We start from the raw sequence: 27,847 nt of genomic DNA, 5'->3' as shown, positions 1-27,847 counted from the left end.
ACTTTTTTTTTTCTTATTTACAACATAAATAGGAAATACGTTTTACATTTTAATACACGTTATCTTTTCATAATGATTAGTTATTATAACTTTTATTTAATTAAAAAATCCAGTATAAAAATAATTAATACAAAAAACATCAAGAATAAATATATTTTTAATTTATTTCAAAATATTCATCATTCTACAAAATATAATTTTTTTTATTATTTTAAATACATAGTTTCATAATTTTTATGTCAAATTGAATATAGTTTCTATTCAATTTTTGAATCATTTTTATTCTTCCAAACTTTGTTAATAGATATATACAATAAGACATACACACATACGTGTTAACACATAAACATATATATAATAACATTGTTAGTCATGTTAATAAATCTTTAAAGCTATTTAATAACTAGTTTTATATCTTTTATTTCTAAAGTTTTAAGACCAAATACCATCGTAATTTGAAGTAATGCTTTGTTCTTTTGGGTGTATTTGGGGGAGATGATTTGGAGGAGATGATTTGAATGGATTTGAGTGGATTTGAGGGTAATTTTTTAGTTGTTTTTTGGCATAATATCCTATTTTGTCTCCGCTCGAAAATGTTAAATTAGTTCATTCTTTAAAAAATGCGTCAATTATGTCCTCACTTAATAAAATTTGCATCAATGAAATCCCTTCTGTTAAATCCGTACAAACGGCGTTAATTGAGGAAGTAGAAGAAAGAGAAAAATATTTAACGCCGTTTGTACGGATTTAACGGAAGAGATTTCATTGATGCAAATTTTATTAAGTGAGGACGTAATTGACGCATTTTTTAAAGGATGGACTAATTTGACATTTTCGAGCGAAACTGGGGACAAAATAGGGTATTAAGCCTTGTTTTTTTGAGTGAATTTGTAGGTAATTGAGAGTGGATTTTGAAGTAAAGTTTGTGAGAATTAGTGTAGAATTTGATTGATGTGATAGATTTTAAAAATTAGTTTAATTGGTAGAAATTAAAGATTATCAAAATGCCCCTAGTTATTAAAGTAATATAAAATGTTATTTATTAATGTTATATTTAATTGTAAAAATCTTTATAAAGAGAAAAAAAATTATAAATAATTTATAAAATTAATTTTTAAAAATTATAAAAATTATAATGCAGTAAAATGAATTTATTTTTAAATGTAGTATTTGTTTGTAATATAATTTACTACCAAGTAGTATCAATTTATTTGTTACGAAAGTGAGAATGATTAATTTTAAACAAACAAATAATTAAAGAAAGTTATAATATTACATGATGTCAGAACCATTAAAAACGCACCCAAACCCCTCTGAACGGACACCGGGTGTCAAGCTGAGGGGAGTCAGAAATCAGATAGTGGAATGCAGGTGTCAGCAGAGGAGCGGACGTTCGGTTTAAACAAAACTGATTTTTCTGAAATTCGCGTCACACTCTCTACATGCACTCTTCTTCCTCAAACTCTGAAAATTTCCATTTCTCCTCCTTCTCACTAAAAGCTCTCCCTTCTCTTTACCGAAACTCACCATTTCTCTTCTCCGATCACCGTTCAGGCACCGTAGAAGCACTTCCGGCGTCCCAAGCTTCAGTTTGAACCGAACAGTTTCGAGTTCTGAACTGGTAAGTTCTTCTTGTCCTTAGCCGTTCGTTCTCTAGTACATGCAAACCAAGTTCTGGTTGCATGATGTCGTCTTGTCTGAGCCATTGTTGGTTTTCTGTTGTGTGATTTAGTTTGAAGAGTTGTTGAGCGTCGAGAGTAGAAGAAATTATAGTCAGGCGAACCATATTCTGTCTAGGACGTTCGTTCACGCTCAGCGGTAAGGGAAGCTTATTTAATTCAATTTTTATGTTTACTGTTCTGTATGAACGTTCGTTGATTTGCTAAATTAAATGAAGCATGAATTGTTGAGATATTTGACTATATGAAATATGATGGTTGCTATGTTCTGATGTATGAAGTATATGAAATTTACTATGATATGAAGGTATGAAATTTTGAAGTTATATGTTGAGAAATGAGTTTGAATATAAATGATTCTGGTATAAATTTCCACTATGAAATTGTACGTTCGGTACTGAACGGTCCTTGACCGTTCGGTGTTTCTAGTAAACTTGGTTGAAATTGGATTCTTTCATTTGGAAAGAATCCTAGTTGAGGACGAGCGTCTTCGTGTGGTAATACTATGCTTGAGCGTTCGGCCAATCGTAGTTGCATCCGAGTGTTCGGTGATAAACTTAAATTTTGTAAATATATATATTTGTATATTTTAGTTATTCCTAAACACAATTCCAATAATATCTTATTATATTTATTAAGCTTTCTATTATAATTTTAGTAGTGCTCGGTCTCACACCAAGCTCTCGAAATGAGTAGTGCTCGGTCTTATACCAAGCGCTTGTACTCGTTTATGGTATGATCTATCTTGATGAAAATAGCGTTCGTCCAACTTCAGTAGAATTTCCCTCTACCATGTTCGGTAATTGACTGACATTAGGTTTCTGTATGTGAATTATTCTAAGTATGGTTCTTTAAGCGTCTTGACGTGTCTACATTCATTGGTTCCAGCCTAGAGCCTTAGTACTTGACATGTTCTTTGAAGTGTTGATTTGAGCTCACGAGAGTCAGTTCATTTAACTGATTCATGTTGTAAGTAACGTTCATCCTTGGGATATGGATAATGGTACTCGGTTTCTTTCTCAACCTGATAGTAACCCTCTCGGTTTTATTCTATTCTGGAATGGGAGACTTCTCTGTCTCGTTCCAAGTGTTCATCCTCGTTTTGAGTGAGGATTGAACGTTCGGTATTTGATGTCCTTAAAATCGGTGAACAAAGATGAAATTAAAATGATGGATAATGAAAGATGAAGAGAATATGAGATGGATGAAATGTTGTGGATTATGAACGAGCGTTCCAGGGAGGAACGACTCATGGATGATTACTGAATTTGTGAAGTATGAATGTGGTTATGCTAAGCTGGCGGTTCATCCTGATGTTCCGTGAGTACTCGTCCTCACGTAGAGGAGGGTAGGTCATGTGTGGGAACGGCAGGAGGTCCTAGTCCTTAGGGGTACTTTGGACAGATAGGACTAACCTCGGGTGGCAGCTGATGAGAACATTCCAGTTACTACATCACCCGGGTGCACGAACGTCGTAGCTACACAGATTTCATACAGTCCGGACAGTCAGTCTAGTATTAGGCTTTGTATGAAACGTGTGACTAAATTTATCTTTGTGTCGATGGTATAAATTGTATGTTTGTAACTGAATTAAATTACATAAGCTTACCCTATGTTTTTCCTGTGTTGTCTTGTTTTGTACGTCTGTCCTTGTCATTACAATGATCATCCGTTGCGGATGTGAACAGAAAGAGACGAACTTCTGGAAGAGGCGCTAGAGGAAGAAAATCTGGTTGAGGTAGAAGTGAAGACCGAACAATAGGATGTTCGGTCAGTAGTATAGTATAGTAAGGTGGTCGTTCGATCACCTCCCCTTTTGATTTATTCTGACCGTTCGGTATAAGTTTTTGTAAACCGTTCGGATAAACTTTCTTAACCTGTATAGTTAATTTTTGTAACTCTTTTATGTAAGGTCGTTCGGCCATAAGCGTTCGCTCTACTCTAGTGTAAGATTGATCTGAATTATTATTGAATGTGATTATTCTACTATATAGTTTTAAACTGTATTTTTGGGATGTTACACATAACCTAAAAAAAATTGACAATATTTAAACATACGAATATATTTGTAATAGTTTATGATGATGTTGCTTCAGTAAAGTATCCTTTCAATGTATTTATAAAATATTAGAAGTTCTTTTTATAATTCATAAGTATTTTGTCAATTCAATAATCTCAAATAAATATAATATAGCAAATTTTTAAAAAAATATATCACTATAAATTAAATGTATATCTAATTTAAAAACAAAATATTATAGTAGTTTAAAAAAAAAATTATATATATTAATGATGTGGGCCAATGAGAATAGGACAGACGTGTGAGTGTGATCCAGCAGCTAAGAATAAAGCATGTGGTGTCTCTTGGCATTCAAAAGCGCCAAAAGAGAGAAACCTAACAACGCCATAGCGCCTGTGGTGTTAAAGCATAAAGTTTCTGAGTTTTTGTTTAACTCAAAGAAAAGAAAAAGGTGTGTTTGGGGCTTTCTCCTAAGCTAATCTTTTTTCCAATTTTTGTTTGGCCCCTTCTCCTCTCGCAAGCCCAACTTTAGGCTGTCTGGTGAAGCTCGCAGAGCAGGGAAGCTTCATTCCCTTTCTATTTGTCTCACGTGAAAAGGTAGCTAGGGTAGCACCTTTCTTCTTCTCCAACTAAGAACTCCAACAATGGGAGTCTTGCAGCGCGCACGGGGAAATTCTTTCCCTTTCTCTTTGGTTCGCACAATCTCTTTTTCTTCATGGACAAACCCAGCGTTGGGGTCTTTTGGTCGCGTCGTCGGGGAGCATTTTCTCTTCTTCTCCGTTTCAGGGAGGTCGCGAGGCCGAAAGGGAGATACCCTTCTTTTTTCTCTTTCCGTTTTGGACTGCTTGCAGGGGAACCACTTTTCTCCTTCGTCTTTGCTCCAGATCGTGCATCCAACCCAGCGTTGGGTTTCTTCGTCTCACGCGAGAAACTAGGAGACCAACCTTCTTCCACTAGCGTAATTATACAAAAACCACAGGACATATACGACTTTTCATCCTAAATCATCGCAAATCTTTGAAAAATTGGGAGAGCCTAAAAAAGCAACAATCCTCGCAAATCACTCCTTTTACACGCAAATCCGTCGTCGCAAATCACATCAACCGAACACCATTTACCATGCAAATCCATCCTTACAAATTCACGTCTACAGTAAATCATCCCAACCGAACGCAGCGTAAGTGTTACCAATGAAGAACATTGTTGTCTTGAAGATATTATGGTTTTGATGATGCTACAAGATGAAGAATGTGAAGTTTTTTGTTGTATTTATTTAAAAGCATTTTTAGGAATTAATTGTATAGGAATTACTTTGTTGATGTAAGAACACTTAGAAGTTTTCCTATTTAGAGAGTCTTTGCGTAGATAATCGATTATTTGGTATAATAATCGATTATCATGAGCCTATTTGGAAAAGAGTTTCTTGCGCAAATTGTAAGACCCTAGAACCTCAAGAATTTACCAAGTTGTAAAAAGTTCAAGTTATAATGTAAAATGGAATGCTGTCAGGTTTGACATGGTTTACTATTTTAATTATAACTTTTTGTAGAAAATATCAATTGAGTTGATTCTTGTTTTATTGGAAACTAGACTCAAATATCTTTAATTGGACATATAAATATAAATTTTTGGACTACCGGGCTAGCTGCAGTAAAATTATTAAAACTCGGAAACGTTAATCACGCTCAGGTATGTTCAGTTTTGACCTATGATGACTGTTTTGCTTATTACTCTCTCTACCGAACTTCAATTGAGTTGATTCTTGTTTTATTGGAAACTAGACTCAAATAGCTTCAATTTGACGACTCATACGCATATTTTGGACTTCGGGAAGGGGTCTAACTGAGCTGGGGAAAACGTGACAGTGTTGCTGTCCAGGGGCTAGCGTCCAACCTTAATTTTAGGTACATTTTTACAAGTTGCGATTTTTTTGGAGTGGATAGGTTGTGTTCTGCACTAGGAGAACATTTTGGGACCCTTTGGAGACTTTCCTACCATGTTTTAGGGCTGAAAAAAAAATGGTTTAGGATGGTTCATTAGTTGTTTATTATTGCTAAGTACCAAGTGCATGGGTCCTTAGTTGTCTAAGGCATCTTCTTTTAATTCCAAATCAGATTTGGAGTTTTGGGGGAGAGTCGAGAGGTCCTTGTTGGGAGGTGAACGAAAATCCTAAGTGTCCTAAGTGTGGAGACTGACTTGGTCTAGCAAGGAGGAGAGGAGTTGCTCTCTTTGAAGAAGAGTTTAAGGTGGTGGTCTAGGAGTATCAAGAGTGAAGAATTTCTTGCAAGGAGAAGAGGTAGGATAGCTAATCCTTTCTTGATTATGATCATGAATATGAGTATGAATGTGTTAAAATTTGGTAATGGTAGTTATATATTGACTTGTGTAAAATTTGGTTCTCATGATTATAATTTCTTATTTTTGAGTTACTGTGGTGAAAAATTTCTATTAATTGTTTTCACCGTTGGATTTAGCTAAAATTTTAGTATGTGAATCCTAAGACCTATTACTAAACTTTGACCGTTCGGATTTGAAAATAGAAGTCTGTACTTGGAGAAATAAATACTGCAAGTTTGAGTAAATTAGTTACCCTGTAGTTCTGTTACTAAGTTGTCTCGTTAAAAATATAGATTTTGACCTATTTAACCGTTAGATCAACCTCAAAATTTGATATATGATTCTTAGGACATATTAATACAATTTGACCGATCGGATTTGTAATTGAAGGTCTATGTTTAAAGAAAGAAATTTCGAAAGTGTGAAACAATCGGATGAACACTGTATTGCTGTTCTTAAGCTATCATGGTACAAATTTCGTATATATTTCATCTACCGTTAGATTGAGCCCAAACTTTAGTATGTAGTTCATAAGACATATTAAGTGATCTTGACCGTTCAGATTTGGAATTAGATGTCTGTGCTTAGAGGAATTCATTCCGCATTTTGAGTTTAACCGAGAACCAATTAAATTTCTGTCTCTGAGTTACATCGGTAAAATCTCCATATCTACTTAGATAACCGTTAGATTAATCTTAACGTTTAGTATGTTGTTCCTAAAAGATAGTGGCATACTTCGACCGTTCGGATTTTAGATCGGAGTTACAGATTTAGAGATATTAATTTCGTATCTTCTCAGGGATCTCAATATTGCTTAATTTATGTTTTTGGATCATTTATACAAAAATTATGATTTCCGCCTCATTAACTGTTGGATTGGACTGAAAATTTTACCATATGAGTTAAACATGCTGATTATTAGTTTGATTGGTTCAGATCTGTAATTAATGATATGAGTGAAGAAAAAATCTTTTCACGAAAATAGTAAATTTATTTGCATTGAGTAAAAACTTAGATAATTATATCCTTAAATTGTATGTGTAGTTGTATTTTGGAGATTGGAGGATGAGTAATATAATACATTCTGTATTATAAAATTTAATTATATTGAACATTCTGAGTTGTAATAATTATTTGAGTTAAATCATGAATTGTAAATAAATTGATGGTAAATTTGGATGGGTAGTATAGGCATTATTGCCATAATTGTAAATCTGAATTTTTATTTATTTTCCTACGACTTTGGTAAGTCGAGAGGGGAAGATGTTTGAAGCCGGACACTACTTTGGTAAGTAGGTGGGAAAATGAGAGGTGAATTTAATATAAACCGTACTACTTTGGTAAGTAGGCTGAATATTACGTTGTTGTGCTACTTTGGTAAGTAGACAATATCACCTTATTGTGCTACTTTGTTAAGTAGACAATATCACCTCATTGTACTACTTTGGTAAGTAGAAAATATTACCATATTGTGCTACTTTGGTAAGTAGACGATATCACCTTATTGTGCTACTTTGGTAAGTAGACAATATCACCTTGTTGTATTACTTTGGTAAGTAGATAATAAAAATCACCTTGTTAGATTACTTTGGTAAGTAATCAGTATATCATGGTTATACTACTTTGGTAAGTAGACAGAAGGATTGTTGACTGTTGTGCTTTGGTAAGTAGGCAGATTAATAATATGTTGTATTGACTCTAGTGAATCGACTGATGATTTTGACTGGAGAAATATTATAAAGTATCAGTGTAATAGTTGGTTTTTGAGTATGTTTGAGATGCATGTATTTGACTGATTGCCACACTTGTGATGTTAGTAAGATTGTGGATGATGTATATTTCTTGAATCGGTTAGCTCACCCTATTGTTTGTGTTTGTGTATGTGAATGCAATGATCGTATAATGTGTGATATTATACGGGATCAGAAACTATTTCAGATGAATTAGCAGATGGTTCTGAAAATGCTTAGAAGATGAGAGATCTGCGGGGAAAACGAGACATGGGGAATTTCTAAAATAGATCTATGTTTGAATTTCCGAACTGTGTGAAATTTTAAATTTCAGAAGTTTATGAACTGTGTGGACTTTTATTTTCAGAAGACTTGTGCTGTAATAAAGAACTTAATATTTTATGGGTGTTGAAATTTGTTAAAGAAAAAAATTACATATGTATTGTGTGGAAAATAAATTGTAACGCCTAAATCGGGGTGTTACACAAATAATTAGTTATTGTCGAAGATAATCGATTATCACTATCTGATTCAGTATTGCCTTGGTCGCGCAAATAATCGATTATTCCTCAGGATAATCGATTATCACCTTTTGTAAACCCCATAACGGACACAAATAATCGATTATCACTTATGATAATCAATTATATTTGGCAGTTGGGAGTTGTTTTTTCAGTTTCTAACCCTAGGCTTATAAATAGAGGTCTTCACAGCTCTTAGAAAATAACTTTTCATTTGAGAGTATTAGAGTTGTGTGCCTAAGGGAAGCTCTCTATGAGTGAAAAGGAATCTATACCATTTGAGAATACAATTTGTCTAGGAATTTCTCAAGTGATAGTGTGCTCTTTTCAAGTCTTGTGAATAGGAGAAACTCGCGTTTAGTGTGTCTATGGTTGGAGCGGTTCTATTCAAGTTGACTGAGTGGTTTACTTATGGTTCGTTTGTCGAAGGAAGATGTTTTCTACTCTTTGATTATTTCATTATCTTATATTCTGTACAACTATATTTTCAGTGAAGAAGGTTAATCATTATTCATAGTGATTAACGACTAGACGTAGAATCTTTTGATTCAAAGAAGGTTAAAAAATTTTGTGTTGATTTTCTTGAACCCTACACTCTCTTCACTTTTAGCATACCAACTGTTTGATAAAAGTTCTCTAAGAAAATCAAGATTTTTAAACAGACTATTTTATCTTGTTTATTGACCGCTACACGCTTAACGCTCTTTGATCACTTTTACTAATCCGTTGCGCGACTCGCTGGTACCAACAATTGGTATCAGAGCTTGCTTTGATAGTTTTTCAAATTTTTCGAAAATGGGCGATCATAACAAAATGTATGTTGAGGGTGCTTCAATTGATATATCTCCTTTGTTTACAGGGGAAAACTTTGCATTTTGGAAAATAAGAATGCAAATATTTTTGGAGTTTATTGACATGGGTATTTGGGAAGCTGTTTTGAATGGACCCATTGTTCCTACCATTTTTGTAAATGATATGTAGGTAGAAAAACCTTATTTACAGTGGACTTTGGATGAAAACAGAATGACACAATATGATGTTAGGGCTAGGAATATAATTTTATATGCACTAACCCTTGATGATTTCTTCAAAGTTTTTGTTTATGAAAGTGCTCAAGAAATTTGGGAATTTTTAAGAGTTACTCATGATAAAGTCACAGATGTGGTTAAGTTGACGTTGTATAATTGAAGCTCTACATCAAACTCCTCAAGCACAAACGATTCAAATGACCAAGAAAATCTATGCTCAATGGCCAACAATGAATCATGTAGAAGCCAACTCTTGAAGAAAAAGAATGACAATCAAGGCTCCTCAACAAGATACAAATGCTATAGATGTGGTGAAAGAGGGCATGTGAAAGTCGATTGTCCAAACAACAAGAAAAATCAAGAAACAAAAGAAGAGAAATTTCACGAGAAGAAGAAGGCCTATATAGCTTGGGATGATAATGACTCAAGCTCAACTAGTTCAAGTGTTTCTAGTGAAGAAGCAAACTTGTGTTTGAATACTAATATTGATGACACTGCAAGCCAAGTAAGTTTCTCTAGCCTTAATACTAGTGAATTTGATGTACAAAAAGATTTTCTTGAATTACTTGATGAATCTGAGAAATTGAATGCTGCTCATAAAACTTTGAAAAATGAGTTTAAGGATTTGAAAATTAAATATGAGAAGGCATTGGATGAAGAAGTTATTTTAAGGAATAAAATCTGCAATTTAGAAATGAAAGAGTCTTCAAATGTTGAACATCTTGTTGAATGCCTTTCATGTAAGAGTCACATGCTTGATATTGATATTCTAGAAAATCTTCTTGAAGTGGCAACCACAAATAATAATGTTGAAACACCTATATTTGTTAAAAAGGTTTATAAAAACAAAAGTGTACATAAAAAAAAGAATCAATTTAGAATGTAGGGTATGGGTTGAAAAAGGAACTGTGTTATAGAAACCCAAATTTTGTCACATGTTTTTACTGTATGAAAAAGAGGCACACTTCTAACAAATGTAGAATTAAACATTTTGATGTTCCAAATGGAAAATATGCTTGGATTCCTGTTATAAAGTAATTTGCCTCTAACCTCAAAGGACCCAAATGAGGTTATGGAGACCAAAACTCTATTGTTTTGTTTTGCAGGTTAAATTTTCAAAAGAAAAAGAAAGCTCTATGGTATTTTGGTAATTTATAAGAGTTTTTAAATAATTTATGAATGCTAGATGAATCTTAGGTTGAAAATTTGGCCTAAATTTACATTTTTCGGAAATTAACGTAAATAATCAATTATCAAGGGTAATAATCGATTATCTTGGTCTCAAAATATGAATTTTACAATTTCGTTCGCAAATAATCAATTGTTTGATGTAATAATCGATTATCTTAAATTAAAACGTAAAAAAAAAACTTTTTTTTAATTTTTTTTGACAATTTGTTTTTGATTTTAAGGGGAATACTACTTTTAGGGGAATAATTTGTAATGAATTAAAAGGACCTAAATTCTTTTTGATTTAATTAATTTAGGGAGAGCATCAAGATTAGATGATCTTTTGAATATGATAAAAAAAGAGAGAGAGATTTTTTATTGACATCTTCAACCTCCAGATTATCCTCTAACCCCTTCTTTCTAAGTCTTAATTGTATTTTTTTATTAGAGTTGAATTTCCATTTTGTAATTCATGATGTACTTTTCTCTTTCATGTTTTGAAAATTTAAATTTTATTATGTTTTGAAAGAAATGCATCTATTCTTTTATTGAGGGGGAAAATAATTTGAAGGGGAATTTTTATTAATGATCTTTTCTGCTTATGATAAAAAGAGGAGAAGTTTTTTATTAACATCTTATGTCATAATATTGTGATAAATGGTACTTATTTGAGGCACAAATATATGAGTTTGTTTGATATCTTATTATTTATCTCTACTCTAGATCAATTACTCTTTTCTTCTTATAATATTTGAATTACATCTAGTACTCAACAATTTTATAATATTTGAATTGCATCTATTCTTTTGTTGAGGGGAAGAAACATTTGAGGGGGAGTATTTATTTTCTTTTTGCTTATGTGATAAAAAAGGGGGAGAAAAACTTCTAATTAGTACAACTATTACTAACATGTTTATCTGTCTGTAAGTTTGAAATCTATGCAGGAAATTAGAAATGCTTTTAAACAAGAGATTTTTTTATCATCATCAAAAAGGGGGAGATTGTTACCAATGAGGAGCATTGGTGTCTTGAAGATATTATGATTTTGATGATGCTACAAGATGAAGAATGTGAAGAATTTTGTTGTATTTATTTAAAAGCATTTTGAAGAATTAATTGTATAGGAATTACTTTGTTGATGTAAGAACACTTAGAAGTTTTCCTATTTAGAGAGTCTTTGTGCAGATAATTGATTATTTAGTATAATAATTGATTATCATGAGCCTATTTGGAAAAGAGTTGCTCGTGCAAATAATCGAATATTGCACAAAATAATTGATTACCACTGTCTGATTCAGTATTGCCCAAGTCGTGCAAATAATCGATTATTCATCATGATAATCGATTATCACTTATGATAATCAATTATATTTGGCAGTTGGGAGTTGTCTTTTCAGTTTTTGACCCTAGGCTTATAAATAGAGGTCTTCACAATTCTTAGAAAATAACTTTTCATTTGAGAGTATTAGAGTTGTGTGTCTAAGGGAAGCTCTCTGTGAGTGAAAAGGCATCTATGCCATTTGAGAATACAATTTGTTTGAGGAAGTTCTCAAGTGATATTGTGTTCTTGTCAAGTCTTGTGAATAAGAGAAGCTCGCGTTTAGTGTATCTAAGGTCAGAGCGGTTTTCTTCAAGTTGGCTAAGCAGTTTACTTCCGGTTCGTTTGTCGAAGGAATGTGTTTTCTACTCTTTGATTATTTCATTATCTTGTAATTTGTACAACTATATTTTTAGTGTAGTGATTAACGACTGGACGTAAAATCTTTTGATTCGAAGTAGGATAAAAATTTCTATGTTGATTTTCTTGAATCCTACACTCTCTGCAGTTTTAGCATACCAACTGTTTGATAAAAGTTCTCTAAGAAAATCAAGATTTTTAAACGGACTATTTTATCTTATTTATTGACCGCTACACACTTAACACTCTTTGATCGCTTTTACTACTCCACCGCGTGACTCGCTGATACCTATAATAAGAATGAATCTTGGTTTGGTTTGTTGAATTATATGATAGTGTATTGTATGACATGTCAAATTGATGGTTTGGTATGGTGAATTTTGATTATAGATAGCTTGTTGAATTAAAACTGGTTTGGATCACTTGATCATGATACAAAAATATTTTTTTGGGTTGGTATTTTGCTATTGAATTGTGTTTTGTTAATAGGTTAGAATGATGGTGATAAATTGGTTTAGAATTTGCTTGTTTTTTGGTCTAAATTTGGAGTTTTGACAGATGAATTTTTAAAGACGTTGATTTGGGGAGAAACCTAATGTTTGAGGTCTATTTTTGGGACATTTAAAACTTTTTTAGCCGTTGAGTTCATCAAAATCTGGTTTGAAATGTGTAACATCTGGTATGTGAGTCTTTTTTTGGAGTGTTGGGTTAATTTGGTGTACCATATTCCTGATCAAAAGAGGAAAATGGTATTAATTTTGGTCATAAACATATTTTTGAATCAATTTTAGTGTCACAGATACCAATTTGGTCATTTGGATGAGTCTTAGGTGCAACCAAATCAATTTTGGTATAGGGTTGAGCGATACTGGTATAAAAGCGTTGCTCAATTTAGTGAGTCACTGGTTTTTGGACGCTAAGTAATATTTTTGTAAGTTAAGTGTTTTCGAAGGTAGTGAGCCTCTAGTATCTAGGCGTTGAGCGATGCTTTTGGGTGTTGAGCGCCGCTTTCCTCTATAAGTATGGTTTTTTTTCTCTTTAATTCACTAGGTGAGAACAATTGTTCGCTGGGCACCGATATTTTATCCCCAGGCACCCTATTTCAAGTTCTTATGTTGGTTCCTTTTCTTTTCCTTGTTCGGTTGAGTGATTTATATAAGTTTAATACTTATTTGTGTGGAATTATTGGATGTTTTATGGATGTTAAATATGGATAGGTGTATGGATTAAATATGTTGTGGAAGGAATTCCATAGGGAACTCCTTATTGTTGTTATATAGTGTGATGTATTGAAGAAGGGACTTTGGGATTGAGATGATTTTGACACTCTTAATAAATCTCAATCTCAAGAAGAGATGAATGGTTATGTCGTAGAGAGTAGTAGGATGTCCTTAGTCTGATGGTCATGTATTGGTCATAGATGTTTGACGAATTAACCTTGATGTGTGGTGGTTTGATGGAGTGATAGTCGATTGTGGACGAGTTGCTTCACCACACACGGGACAGGTCCCCCATGAGTCTGACATCAATACATGTATCCAAATGGTTGAATTCTAGAGTGAATATGTTTATTTTTATATTGTTTGATTTAAACAATTATTAAGATATTAATGTATGAATGTTCTTTGGTACTTTACCTTACTATTTTGTCTTTGTCTATTTGCACGTGTTTGTTTTATCTTTTGCAATCATCACCTTATTGATATTGATATATGAATTTATGGCAATGTCTCTATAGGTGGTAGAAGAGATGAAACTAAGGCATAGACTAAGGATTTTGTTGTGTTTTCATTTATTTTTATAAAAAGCTATTATACATTTGATTTACTGTAATATGTCATAATAGTGCAGAATTGTGTATATTTTATGTTTTGTTATTATAAGTATTATCTTAATACTTGTAATAACATTTTATATAATTTTTTTGAATTAACTGCTTTATATTATTGAATATGTAACATAGTATTGGAATATTATAAAAGCTGGGATATTACCGTTATAATGGAAATATAATAATAATTTTAAGAGGATGATTAAAGAGATAACTTGATCTGAGTATTGTGCTTACTGTATATTGTATATCTTTGAGACATGTTTTAAACTTAATCACTGCTTAATTAATTAATATTGATGGATTTGGTTTATAACCTCATTCCTACAATTTGAAGACAAAATTTTTTACGGGTTTCATTGACATTGAATTACTTTTTCTTCTCCTTTTTAAAATCAGACTTTCTGAACACAAATAACGGAATAACGATGCAATTTGACATTCAAAGTGACAAATTGTTTTATATATATATATATATATATATATATATACACGTTTGATACATAATAGTTAATATCTGAATAGATTAATAGTTTTAAATGATTCATTTGCATAAGCATGATATAGAAAACTTATCAATAAAACACAATTGAGATCATAGACTAATTTAGATATTTTATTCGCATATGATTCAAGTTTGAGACAATCGATTGAATGAAATTATTGAATTCTGATTCAATAATCAACTATCTATATATGAGAAAGTACGCAATGTTGGAACTGCCACTTAAAAAAAATGTGTACCATACATTCATCTAGAAATTAAAAGAAAACCATCACCTTTTCCAAAATTTTCTCTACTCTAATAACACCATCTATGACAAACAAAAAAGTTTGGAGTTTAAATGATTACCCTGTTGAAAATTCCTGTGTGACTCTTTTTTTTTTCCTAATCTAATGATAATAATGACCATAAAGTTGAGTTATTTTATTTATTGTTAATAACATTTCTATGATTAATAATATTATATTTTAAAATAAAAAATAAAATATTTTCATGATTAATGTTTCGAAAATTACAATGCATTAAAAAATTCGACATTTTGTTTTTTCACATTTTGGTAGAAAAGGAGAAATAATTTTGTTATATGTGTTTCTTTCTTGAAACCTATTTATTAAGATCTGAAATGCGATAGAGGGAGTAGCAGGAATAAAGGTTTCACATGCTTTTTGAGGACTTTTTTCTTTTTTGTTTCAATATTTTATACAATAACAATGATGAGATTGAAAGATGTTTGGGTGGAGAAGCGTGAAATGATGCAACATATTCGGAAGTCATGAGAAGGAACAAAATCTTGGAAGAGAAAAAGGAAAGGTATGAGTCAATTGAGTCACGATTTTTGCTCTGAGAAGGAGAAAAGCATGAAACTCCAACACTTTCTTCTTCTTTTTCGTTAAAGTTTTATATTTGAAAGGATATGGTTTTGGATAAGATATGGAATTTATTAATGGAATGGAATTAATAGATATTATCTAATGTGGGTATCATATGCCTTCTTTTTTAAGGGCCCTCCCACAACTTTAGTTGCCTTATACAAATTCTTCTTTATGTCTTTTTATTTTTATTAAAAATCAAATGCTTCATCAATCGTCACTGAAATTTATGTTCACTTTTAGATACAATTTTAAAAAATAAAATATCAACATAAGTTAAAAGTATTCCATCTGGGCACCTAAACTCTTAGTTCTACTAATCACTAGTGCACGCTACGGCAATGATTATTTCTTTATCGTGATTTTTTTTATAATAGTTATTTCAGTATATAATCGAAACATATTAAAATAAAATAAAATAGAAAAGAATTTTTGGTATAGCTATCATACGTAGTAAAAAAATCAATATTTTGTTTTGGTTAAAAAAATTTGCAGCATTAAAAAAAATTTGGTTATTTGACCTCGGTTTCGTTCGTAACGGAGGTTAAAATTCTTTTTTCTTTTCTTAATTTTAAGAATAACCGAGTTCATATAACATTTTTTATTTAAAATAATTAATTAATTTTAAAGATAAATTTTTACTATAATTAAAATAAAATTATGGAAAAAATAGATGTTAGTTTTTCTTTTTGCTTTTTTCAAATATTTTTTTTTCTGAAATGATATTATGACTTCGGTTATATATATATATATATATATATATATATATATATGAATGGCTTCAGTTTTAACTATAATCAAAGCTTAATATTTATGTTTTTTTTCTCTAAATTTTTTTTTTCTGTTTCATCTTATATATGAACAAAGTCTCAAACAAAATACTCATAATAGAAACAAAATATGATATCTAGAACAAAAACAAGTAGATATTTTTATAAGTAAAAATTTAGATAGTTATAAATGTGGTAAATGCTTACAAATTATGATATCCTTATAATAATTATATACTATATTATATTTTTATTACATATTTTTGAATTTATGCATTAATATATAAAAAGACAATGAAAAAATATTTAATTCAACGCAATTATTATTGTTTCCTACCTGTTTGTAATACAAACACAAATAACATTTGTCATCCAATGCATTACATAGTAACTGATATGAGTTTATTTGTATATTACATTACAATATATCATCATAATTATAAATAATCGAGAAAGATCATTAGAATAAAACAATTATAAATATATGGACCAAAATGTCAAACCTTGAGGGCCAACCATGTAAGCTTTTTCGCCTTAGGAGTTGATTTCTTGAAGACATCATATGTCCTGCAATTAAATTATGAAAAATGGAATGATTTAGGATATACTTATATAACAAAGAAAGTTCATAACATTAAGATAACCTTAAAGTTCTTAGCGATCTATTACTTGTTTGAGATGGTTTGGGAGAGACTTGTGTAAGGAGAAAAACCAAACAATAATGTTGTCTGTTAGAAAAACCACAAGTAGTTGTCACTTATGCCTGCATTGATACTAACTTATAATTGTTATACCCTAAAATCACAAATTATACTTAAGTTAACAAACTAAACTTATGCAACAATATAAGGGACAAAATATATTTGCTTCAAGATAATAATAGGAACCTAGGAGCGTGAAAGGCGAGCAACAATTAAGAAGGATGCAACAGTACATGCATTTTGGAGAGCTACACAATTCCACCACAATGCTACAGTACCTAGACGAAAATATTAACAACATATTAATCTTAGACATTATATTCATCTTTGCTCCTAACATCATACTCATCTCAAACAAGATATTCATCTCTACTCTTAAAGCATGAATAACGCAAAGTAAAAAATGAACAAAGCAAGACACGAGCAAAACATCAATAATGAAAAAGCATAAAAATGCAAAAAAAAAAACTACGAGAATCGCATTCACCGTGGTGGCAGAGCAGTGACGATGACATTCAAAGAAGTACGGAATTGACACAGTGTTGGCAACGTTAGTTCGTAAAGGAAGGAAGAAAAAAACTGTAGAAGTGGTAACCTTTATTTCTTTTGTGAATTTAACCTTAGAAAGACATATGACCTAGGTTATTCGAATAACCGAAGCAATATTAATATATGACATTGGTTAGTTGTAAAACTTAAGCTTAAAGGTTTGTAATAAAATAATAAATTATAATTTTCAATGACAATTTTGAAATTTTAATCAATCTTTTGGCCTCGGTTGTTCAGAAAACTAAAGTAGAAAGTGGATACGGCATCAATTGTTCAGAAAACTGAGCCATATGTCCTGTTCAAACAAAAAAAAATGGCAATTTTAAAATTGAACCAACCTATTGGCCTCAATTGTTCTGAAAACCGAAGCAGAAAGTAGATATGACATCACTTATTGATATAATCGATGTCATATGTCCTAGAAAAAACAAATAAAAAGAGTTATAACCGACATTGACCGAGTTGTATCCGACCTTGGTTGAGTTGTATCTGATCTTGGTCGAGCTATATTTAACCTTGGTCGAGCTCCACCAAACTCATCCTTTCCTAGATATATCAGAGTGACAATTTTAAATTTTTAATTACCTTGTAGCCTTAGTTGTTCATAGAACCGAGGCAAAAAGGACAAATGGTTTCAGTTATGCAAAACTCGAAGCCATATGTCCTCTTTAGAATAAAATAATGACAATATTTTTTAAAAATTTTGAAAATTTTAATGCATTTTTAGGTTTAGATTTTCTATTAATCGATACCAAAAGGTGTATATGATTTTGGTTCTTTTGCAACCAAGGCCAAATGTCCTTTTCAGATAAATAAATAATACAATTTTTTTAAAATTTTGAAAATTTTGACACACCCTTAGACCTTAGTTCACTATTAATCGACGCCATAAACAATATATGACTTCAATTTTTTTACAATCGAAATATATAAATTTGTGAAATTTTAAAAATTGTCCCAACATAAAAACTGATGTATATCACTCAAATTAAAACTCCAAAATTGCACTAGTGAGTGACTCTAAACAACCTAAAACATAAAAAGATGGATATTTCTCATAATAACTTAAAAAAAACATACATAATGTTAAATGTTGAAATTCTCCTGACTAAATATAAGATCAATTTAATATATATAAATCTTATTTTACAAACCAGTTTTATAAAATTGAATTAGTTTTAAAATTTAACATATTATTAATATTTTATGAATAAAATCACCCATTGTTCAATATATGTGTAAATAAATATTATTTCCTAATGGTTGAACTAGAACTGCTCCCTGCAATGTAATGATTCCATCAAAATGATGATTAGCAATTTACCTCATGAAAAAGTTAAAGAAAGTATTCAATTTTCAACATTATATATTATAGTTATGTAACAACTTTGGTGACTTATTTTTCAAGTGTGTAATGCATCTTTGACGGTAGCAATTACACTTAATTATTAACGTAAGTTAATAAAAATATCTTACGTTCCGTGAGAACAATATCGTGACATGGATGTGAATGGGGAATGACATGAAATCTCCCTTAAGATGCTTCTTTTCATTATCAAACTCTCTATTATTTATCGTATTAATAAAAATAAATGAGTTATAGAGTGAGGGATGGTAAGTGTTTCTAGTTAAAGTATGCATTTGTAACTATTATTGTGTGTGTGAATTAAGCTTAAGTATGCATTAGAAAAGTAATTTCACTCTATCATGCCTTAAAATTCCTTGAAAAAAAAGGTTTTCTTTTAATTGTAACCAATGTTTAAATCTACATCATAACCTAATTTCATTAACAAAACTTCTTAAATACATGTAAAAAATAACAAAAAATATTTCATATTTTTAGTACTAATAAATTATCATTTAAAATACATTACAAATACATTGTCAACATTGTTAATAAATACTAAGGTAAGTCATACATACACATTTCATATAATATAATTTTATTTCAACCCTAACCTAAAATTATTTTTAAAATTTTAAAATAATAAACAAATAAGAAATATAACTTTATTATATTAGATTTTTCAAATCTAGTTTCCATTTTTAAACCCAACTTCAAAATTTGCAATTGATTACTTTTAGTTTATTACCTTAAATTATTTGTACGTTAAGTAAGTTAATAAACAAACACTATTAGGATGATATTTTGTTTAATTAAACATTTTAATGTGATAAAATACAGTTTTAAGATGATAAATATTATATTTATAATAAAAAATATATTTTTGAAATAAAAAAAATTTGTTTACTAAACTGGCAAAATATGACTGTACATATGCTAAACTTAAAAAAATCATGCAAAAATAAAAAATAAAAATATGAGTGTACGTAAGAAATTGGGTGAGCCCACTTTTAACTTTTTGACATCTCTGCCCTTCTAAGTGGATTTGATTCAAATGGAAGCCCATTAATGAAAGCCCAGAAATAAACTCAAAAGATACTTTCTGCCTGTGGCCTCTGTAAGTGTGGGAAAAGGCAAAATCATTCAAAAATTTATTCTAATTTGGAATATATTTTTTAATTTGAAAATATATTGTAACTTGCATAATTCCTAAATGTATTATAGATTGCATAATTTATAATATGTTTTTGAATTAATCTAAAATTGCATTTTTAGTTTTATTATTTAAAATGTATTTTCAAATTATGTAATACAGATATCAGTTCAGAATCATGTAATTTGTAACATGTTTCTAAATTATGTAATCTGAAAATATACGTAACGGCCCGTAATATTTTCCACAACTTTTCTTATAATTAAGAAGTAAAATCACAGATTACTTTCAAATTTTTAATTATTAATATTCTAAAAATAATTAAAAATATTAAGTAATATATTTTATTAAATTATTTTGTAATATATTAAGCAATAATTGTTTACTAATAAGATTATGTGATTTATAATTATGTATATACTAAAATATATTACTATAAATTATTTGAAGAGTTTTCTAATAGCTCGTTTAGAAGGTGTTGAGAATAAAAGTATACATTTTTATAATTGATTCAAGTTAACAAAATAAACATTGAGATTAAAATTCATAAAAAGTTATATGATTAATGATAATATATTTTTATAAAAGGTATAGTGAAAAAAAAAATCACACGTTCAGTTAAAGAGTAACTGTTTTTATTTTGATTATTTATTTATAAATGGGTTTCATTTTGTTTCATGCACAACTTACTCAAAAAATTAATATATAAATCACTTTTAAGTTTGTTTATCTGATTCCCAATATTTGATAATTTGAAAGGAGAATGAATGAAAAAGATAATAAGTTTATGTCTTTTAGTAGTATTGACTTCTTTTCTACAAGTTACTAAAATACAGATAAAATAATTTCAATATCTAAACTAAATTGACATTTGATTATTTTTTAAATGTTTCGAATGACTATAAAATAATAGAACTTGTAATTATTGACATTGTCCATTTAAAAAATAAATAAAAACTTCTATATTTAACTTGATACGGTGAACTACAGTACAAGGATATATTATAAGAAGTTATTATACTACTGATAAAAAAAAATTACAGAATTTTTTTATCAATAAATTTAAATGATTGATAAAAATATTTATTTGTCGAAAAAATTTATCAATATAATTTATGGGTAGTTCATAATTTTTATTATCAATCAATATTTCAATTGAATTTTATCCGGTAAATGAGTTTTTGAAAATTCTTCCATAACTTAATTTTCTAACATTCTTTATAAATCTATTTATAAAATGAGAGTCAAATTCTCATAAAATTTGACAAAATATGTTTATAAAGAACTAAACTACAAGATTTATTAAAAAAATTATTAATAATTACAAATTCATCGATAATTATTAATAAGTATTTATTAATAATTATTTTTAATAAAATTTATAAACAAACATTTCAGATTTTAATAATTGGTAAATCATCGTTAATTTTGATTTTTCGAATGATTTTTATTATTATTGAGAGATTCTGTTAGCAATAATTTTATTTTTTCTTGCTGAGAAGTTCAGACTACTTGCTTTAAATTTCATAAACTATATTGTAGCAGAATTCAAAACACAAATTTTGTCTAAGGCCTCATGAATCTTAAACATGGCCCAGGTAAAAGCATTCTAACCCAAAAGCTGAAAAATTCTTGATTTTAAGTATGTATACACTATCATCAAACTATATATACACAAATAGACGCCTCCTTCTTGATTTTATAATTTTTAATAAATTTAACAATATAATGTATTAAAAAAAGTGTTAAGAGCATGTATCGTAAATACTCTTCACCTTGATATGATAAAATTAATCAAACAAAACTAAGTTCGGACAAGCATTTATTGACCATATTTCAAATTAAATCTACCAATGGTGCTCGTTGTAAAAATTGTTTTGTCAGAGTGACTATGCAAGATGATTTATAGAAACTAACAGCCCTTTACAAATGCTAATTATTTTAAGAAAGGATGTATAAAGCTTATGTTTCTATGCATAAAAGTGCAGAATGCATGAAAGTGAGACGGTTCATCTAAGATACTATACATAAATCCTCCGCAAATAAATTTAACATCTAGGAACTTCAGTGGGATAGACCCACCATTAATCTCTTTTAAGAATGATTGGAAAAACTCTCTAAACCTGCACATCATCCTCCACAACCTCCTAAAAGTTATGACTAGGCTCTCAACCCTACGTGTGCCTCCCTGTCATCTAATTGAGTTTTAGTGTTTCTCCAATAAGCCCTTTTGGCCTTCCTCTAAGCATTTTTGTTCTGCTTATTCCACTTGTTCTATGTGATTAATTATTGTAGGGTTAAACTATCATCATCTTGCAAACTAAGATCAAAACCTATGTTTTGTCCTTCTAGGGTTTAGATTAGGGATTATAACCCACCCAGGCCAACATTGCGAAATCAATCTGGGACTCTTTGGGAAACAAATTCCCCTGACATTGATGATATGAATATTACTTCCAATCTATGATGATGACATTACAAATCTCAAAGGCCATGAAGAAAAGGTCCAACTATCATCCTTTACGTGCTTCCAAACATAACAAGTACATATGAAGATGACCAATAATTGATGGTATTTACATGAAAACTTCACAAGGAAAATAAATGCACAATAAGATATTTAATGATAAAAATGTAAAATCAAAATAAGCTATCATAAAATCATACAGTAATTGTTGATCATAGAATAAAACTTTTTTAGACTATACTTAGGATAGAAAAGTTCATAAACAATTTTCAAATTATAAAAATTAAAAGGACCAATTTTAAATTTGAGGAATAAAGTACGAACTAACTCTAAACTCAAGAAATTATAATTATATTCAAACCATTACAGCCCCTTTATCCATCGAAGCTTCGTCTAATACTTATAAAGGTTCATGTACGAGGTCCACCAATGTCCCAAGATGTGTCAACCAGCAACCTCCAGCCTAGAAGGGTACAAAGGACTAATGTCTTTAATAGGCGAAGAGGCATACTCAAAGGGTCATTTTTATTTTCAAAAATGTAATTTTGAAAGAAAAACACGAAAAACTGCCAACTACAAGTATTAACTGCCAAAAAGTTCAACATGATTAAGAAAAAAAATTGCTCCCCCTTTGGCTAATACGAAGTAAATAAGATAGATATGATGAAACATTATTACCTACTTTATGGCTAATACGAAAATACTAAAATCAATATCTTACTATCTTCACTTGTCGAGAATCTCAGCCACATCTACATCTGAATGAAATTGTAGCAGGCTAAGAGCAAATATGATCACATGAGAAATTGAACAGAACTATTTCACATCAATCCATCAAAATTATTCCCACGAAAAAAAGAGAGCCTAAAAACAAAATGACATTTATCTACATAGATAATGATCAGATCACACACACACACGCATAGTTTTCACCAAAGTACACTTGCGATTCACCTGAAAATTTTCTAAGAAAAAGAAGCTGTAATTTTGATAATTGTTTCTCTTAATATAACATTTTCCTTGGCGGCAATATCATTTCCTATAGGTATTCAGACCAACGCCCTATACAGAATCTACAACCACTTCACCCTGCTGCTTTGCGAGGTATCTTTCTCTCCTCTCTTTCTGAAAACATAATCATAGGTTATTAACAGATGAAGCATTTACCAAAAGTAACATAACCGAAGGAAAACTTCTAATAGAAAGCTATGTAAACATACCCATTCGTCTATGACGAGCCCTTCCCCGATAATTTTTGGACCTGCATCTTCCACAGGTTTCTTACGTGCCTCAAGGGCAGCATCCGCATCAGCTAGTTGTCTGTTCAGTTTTTCCAAAGCCTTAACAAGAAAAAAATCGATCCTTGTTAGCATGCAATCAGTTTATTACATTCTATGCAGACATCCCATAAATACCAACGTCAATAGTTGATACTGTATGTCTCATCCAAGTAAAGCAACGGATATATTAAGAAACAAGTGAAGAAAAAGGGAAATGTATAACTAGTATTAACATTGGCTCAATACAAAAATGAACAGTGAGGAAAATAAATTCGGTGCTCACAGGACAAGGACGCTCTGGATCTAGAAAAACAACTCGCAGAATCTGCTCCACTGCTACTTGGTCCTTCTGCTCATCAAACTGATTCCAGGGAGAAAAAGTAAATCATTTTAGAAACAAATGAATAAGTTCAAACAGTGTAGAAGATATCTGACTCCAGATTCTCTACTAGATTTTTCGGTGTTGTTTTTTGCTGAACATTAACAATGCACTGATGTTGGTCTTTCAAAAATCTTTTTAATATATTTTAAAACACCAAAATCAGTGTCCATCAGTTTATGTTTTATTTTGAAGGCACAAGGGATCAGGACAGACAGTGAGAAAGGGATCAGGCAAAGGACAGGGAATCAGTGTATTTTGAAGGCACAACAGTGTTCACCCAGCAGAGATTTTAAGCCGCTAGAGTGACTGAAATGAAATGAGCAAATACAACAGAAGAACTTCAATTTTGATTGTGCAGAATTGTATGACATGTGAGAGAGAGAGAGAGACAAAAATGGATCTACATGAATCTATTGAAAGGCTATAAAGTTTTAATGATTAAAAGGACAAAACTTATATGCATAGAGTAATTAACAAAAACAAGAGAATATACATCCTTTTCCAAGGTTGCTAAACTTGAGAATCTATATAAACTCATGGAATGCTCATACACTCAGACTTGAGAATCTACATGTATAAATTCATAAAAAAGTTCTTAAAGAGAAAACATTTCAAATTTCTTCAAATACTTAGTCCAAATAAAATATTGTCCCCATAGGAAAATTCCATTGATTTTAAAGTTAATTCTTACTTGACTCGAAAGATTATGTGAGTTGATATGAGTTTACAGAATTTACCCGAGTGAACTCACAAAAGAGTTTGATAGTGAGTTAACTCATTTCATCTACCTAGGATCGAAAGCTTGCAAGAGTTTAAGAGTAAACTTGAGAGTTTGACAACCTTGTCCTTCTCCATTTTTATATAACTAAGCCAAAAGAACAAACAATTTATTGCAGTAAAATAAATACATACAACAGTAGTAATGAAACTAAAATCAATAGCAACAACATTTTATCTTATGCATGGCAATAGTAAGCTTTCAGCCAAAACAAAATTAACTAACCAGTTCAGGGACGTAATCAATTGATCCTTTCACCTTCAAGCTCATGATTTTAAATTTGAGTCCAGTTTTCTCAGGCTTTTCATTATTTTCTGGTTGCTCTACAAACTTAAACACTAGATAGCAAAAACACAAATAGTGAGATAGGCCTTGTTTTTATGATGATCTTTTGTTTTAAGAATGGATATAGACAGAAATAAAATATTATTTACCTGTGGCTATGATACTCTCACCAGGGGCAAGGATGGCTCCAGGAGGACGCATGAAACAGCTTTTGGGAGCAGTTGTTTGAAACTAAACATGCATATTTTAAATGGAAAACAAAGAATTTTTGTTAAAACAGATAGCCTAATTCTATTACTAATAGAATAATAGGGGGACTCAATAAGTTACTGACTTATTCTCCTGCAAAACTGTAACTTAGTAACAGATTCTTGCAAATAGTTTAGTTCAAGAATCATGGAAGTTACCTCAAACAACAAGAATTCAGAAATTGCAAATGGAGAAAATAAAATTATAAAAACAGGAATAAATAATAGCTGGACATGTTTTCCTCATACCTTGAAAGCTACATGAGATTTACTGGTGTTTTTAATCCTGATGGCACTCCTAACCTGTTTGCCCGGCTCATCTGCAGAAGATAGTAAGAAACTAAGAAATGAGTTATGTAATATAAGAATAGGTAAGTCAACTAATCATATTGAATATTGGAATGAAACGATTATATAAAAAAATAGAATAAAAAGCCACCAAAGCAAAGAGAAGTCTGTGTGTCCATCTTTCTGCACCCACTAGGGCAGTCACATGAGAAGCCAAGAGAGCCAAAGAGAATTTCAAACTTATTTTCTCCTGTATCTCCATAATTTGACCAATTACATTCAAACTTTGTGATTCTCACACCATTGATACTTTCCACTACATGTAACTTGTGATTGGTATCAAAGCTTAGCAAATTTAACGTGGTTAAATTTGACATCTTCATGCAAAAAAGAAACATTTTCAAGAGAGGAAATGTTTGGTAGCACAGTAGCAGCACTTAATAACTTCCATTGCAAGGAAATTAAGATTGTTGCTACAATTAAAAATGAAATGCTTAATACAGAGAAAATGCAAAACTCAGAGCAGCAAAAAACTAATAAGTAATTAATCTTCAGAAAGCAATTCATCTCACATCTATTTTGTTTGCAAGACTTGTGAATTCAAGATGAACACTTCTCTAGTCTAGTCTATTGTTGTCCAACCAATTTGAAGGAAAACGACTTAACAATTATAAAGGACCAAAAATTGAAATTAGGAAAAAGGATCACTTTCCTTTCCATCATAAGTATCTTCAACACTGAAATCAACAAAACTAGCCCTGGAACTAATGTCAAACATTTTCTTGGACATTCTTTCACCTTTTGACTTTCCACCTTAGCAATAAACTATAGATATACAGTTTCCATCCCTAGAATACCACTATCCACTTAATCAAAGATGGTAAGCATACTCAAAAACCATCAACATTGAATAATTACCTTTGTTACTATCGTCCTGTTTGAAAGAACTTTTCCAAAAGTCTTTATGAGAGGGGAATAAATAAGTAAAATGGACTGAACTTCCATCTATGCCCCTAACCTAAAAACCAATTTATGTACATAATTCCTTTTATATAAGCTATCTCATTTTACTACTTTCAAGTCCCAAAATAAAAATACACAAGTTGATTTCTGAAGAAAGAAACTCGATTCATTTACATTCTTAATTTCATGACTTCCTTACGTGTCCACGTAAAAATTTATCCAAACAAGGCCTTCCCCAAATTTCATCTCCAGCCCGCTTTCAATTTCGGAAAGAAATGGACTGTGATTACTAACACTGTTACCTAACAAGCCAGAAATGAACGAGCAAGAAAGGAAAGTACATCATTAAAAACTACATGCAACACAGAATAAATAAACGTCATCTTTTGCGCGATGCCGAGAGTACGGGGACAATGATTTTCGCTCAAACCAAAGACTTCCATATATGGCAGAGTCCAGTTAAAGCATTAAACCACCTTTACTAAATTGCAATTAAAAACAGTAAATAGAAATTAAAGCCAAATATCCAAATTAGATCACGATGAAAGCAATTATTGCATGCAAGCAGAAACCCATAAAAAAGCCACCATATAAAAAGATTCAAGGGGGAGACGAATTTATACAGGGGAAGTAAAGCTTGTTGGAGGGATCGAGCTTGAGACGACGTCGTGTTGGGAGAAGCGATCTGGCGACGGAGGAAACGGAATTGGAGGTATGGGAGGTGGAGCCCTCGAGGGGAAGATTGTTAGGATTGTGGTGGTGATGGTGGTGATGGAGGTGAAGGTTAGCAGAAGACGAAGTCGTAGAGGTGGCAGAGGTGGAATGGCGAAAGGGAAGCTTGAAGAAGTTCCAGACCTTGGGTTCGGAGTGAGGCTTGGGATCAGCTACGGCCATGCTCTCGTCCTCTCCGGTTCCGGAAACGGTAATCGTGCCGATATGAACTGGAGAAAAAAAGAAGAGGGATTGACTTTGAGTTCAAAGATGACAGAGTTAAAGGTTGGAAACACCGTCGTTTACTCCGTCTTCTCTTCTTTTGTGGCTCTGTTTTCAAAATGTGAAAAGTGTTACAGACGCGGATGTAAGGAAAATTATGAATTGTGGTGGAGAAAAGCGTTTGACGTCCACGCGTTTTTGTTTTTTTTTTTTTTTTTCTTCTTTAACCGTTTGTTTGTTTGGTTGGTTTGGACAGTGTAATAAGTGGAAGAGTGAAAAACGTGAAGCCAAGAGAGCAGAAAACATGGTGGGATCCTTTTTTAAGCAACGCGAGTAG

The 27,847-nt window shown here is 31.0% G+C and overlaps 1 protein-coding gene across 2 annotated transcripts; it reads right to left on the bottom strand.

The window, feature by feature from the left end:
• Nucleotides 1–23,128: 23,128 nt before the first annotated feature.
• On the bottom strand, nt 23,129–27,647 carry LOC108344660 (vesicle-associated protein 4-2). 2 transcript variants are annotated; one of them, XM_017583141.2, is made up of 7 exons: nt 27,201–27,643; nt 25,576–25,646; nt 25,228–25,309; nt 25,019–25,131; nt 23,917–23,994; nt 23,574–23,693; nt 23,129–23,478 (listed from the first exon to the last, which is right to left on the bottom strand). In XM_017583141.2, exons 1-7 carry the CDS (start codon nt 27,469–27,471, stop codon nt 23,416–23,418), a joined length of 798 nt encoding a protein of 265 aa, XP_017438630.1. In that variant the 5' UTR covers nt 27,472–27,643; the 3' UTR covers nt 23,129–23,415. The 2 variants fall into 2 exon arrangements, with proteins under 2 accessions (XP_017438630.1, XP_017438712.1); XM_017583223.2 differs by lacking the exon at nt 23,917–23,994 and having other exon boundaries at nt 27,201–27,647.
• Nucleotides 27,648–27,847: the final 200 nt, after the last annotated feature.

Source organism: Vigna angularis, chromosome 1, assembly GCF_016808095.1.
Source record: "Vigna angularis cultivar LongXiaoDou No.4 chromosome 1, ASM1680809v1, whole genome shotgun sequence".
NCBI classification, from domain to species: Eukaryota; Viridiplantae; Streptophyta; class Magnoliopsida; order Fabales; family Fabaceae; genus Vigna; species Vigna angularis.
Note: the sequence above shows the minus strand (reverse complement) of the source record. Positions and strands in the feature narration are given on the sequence as shown.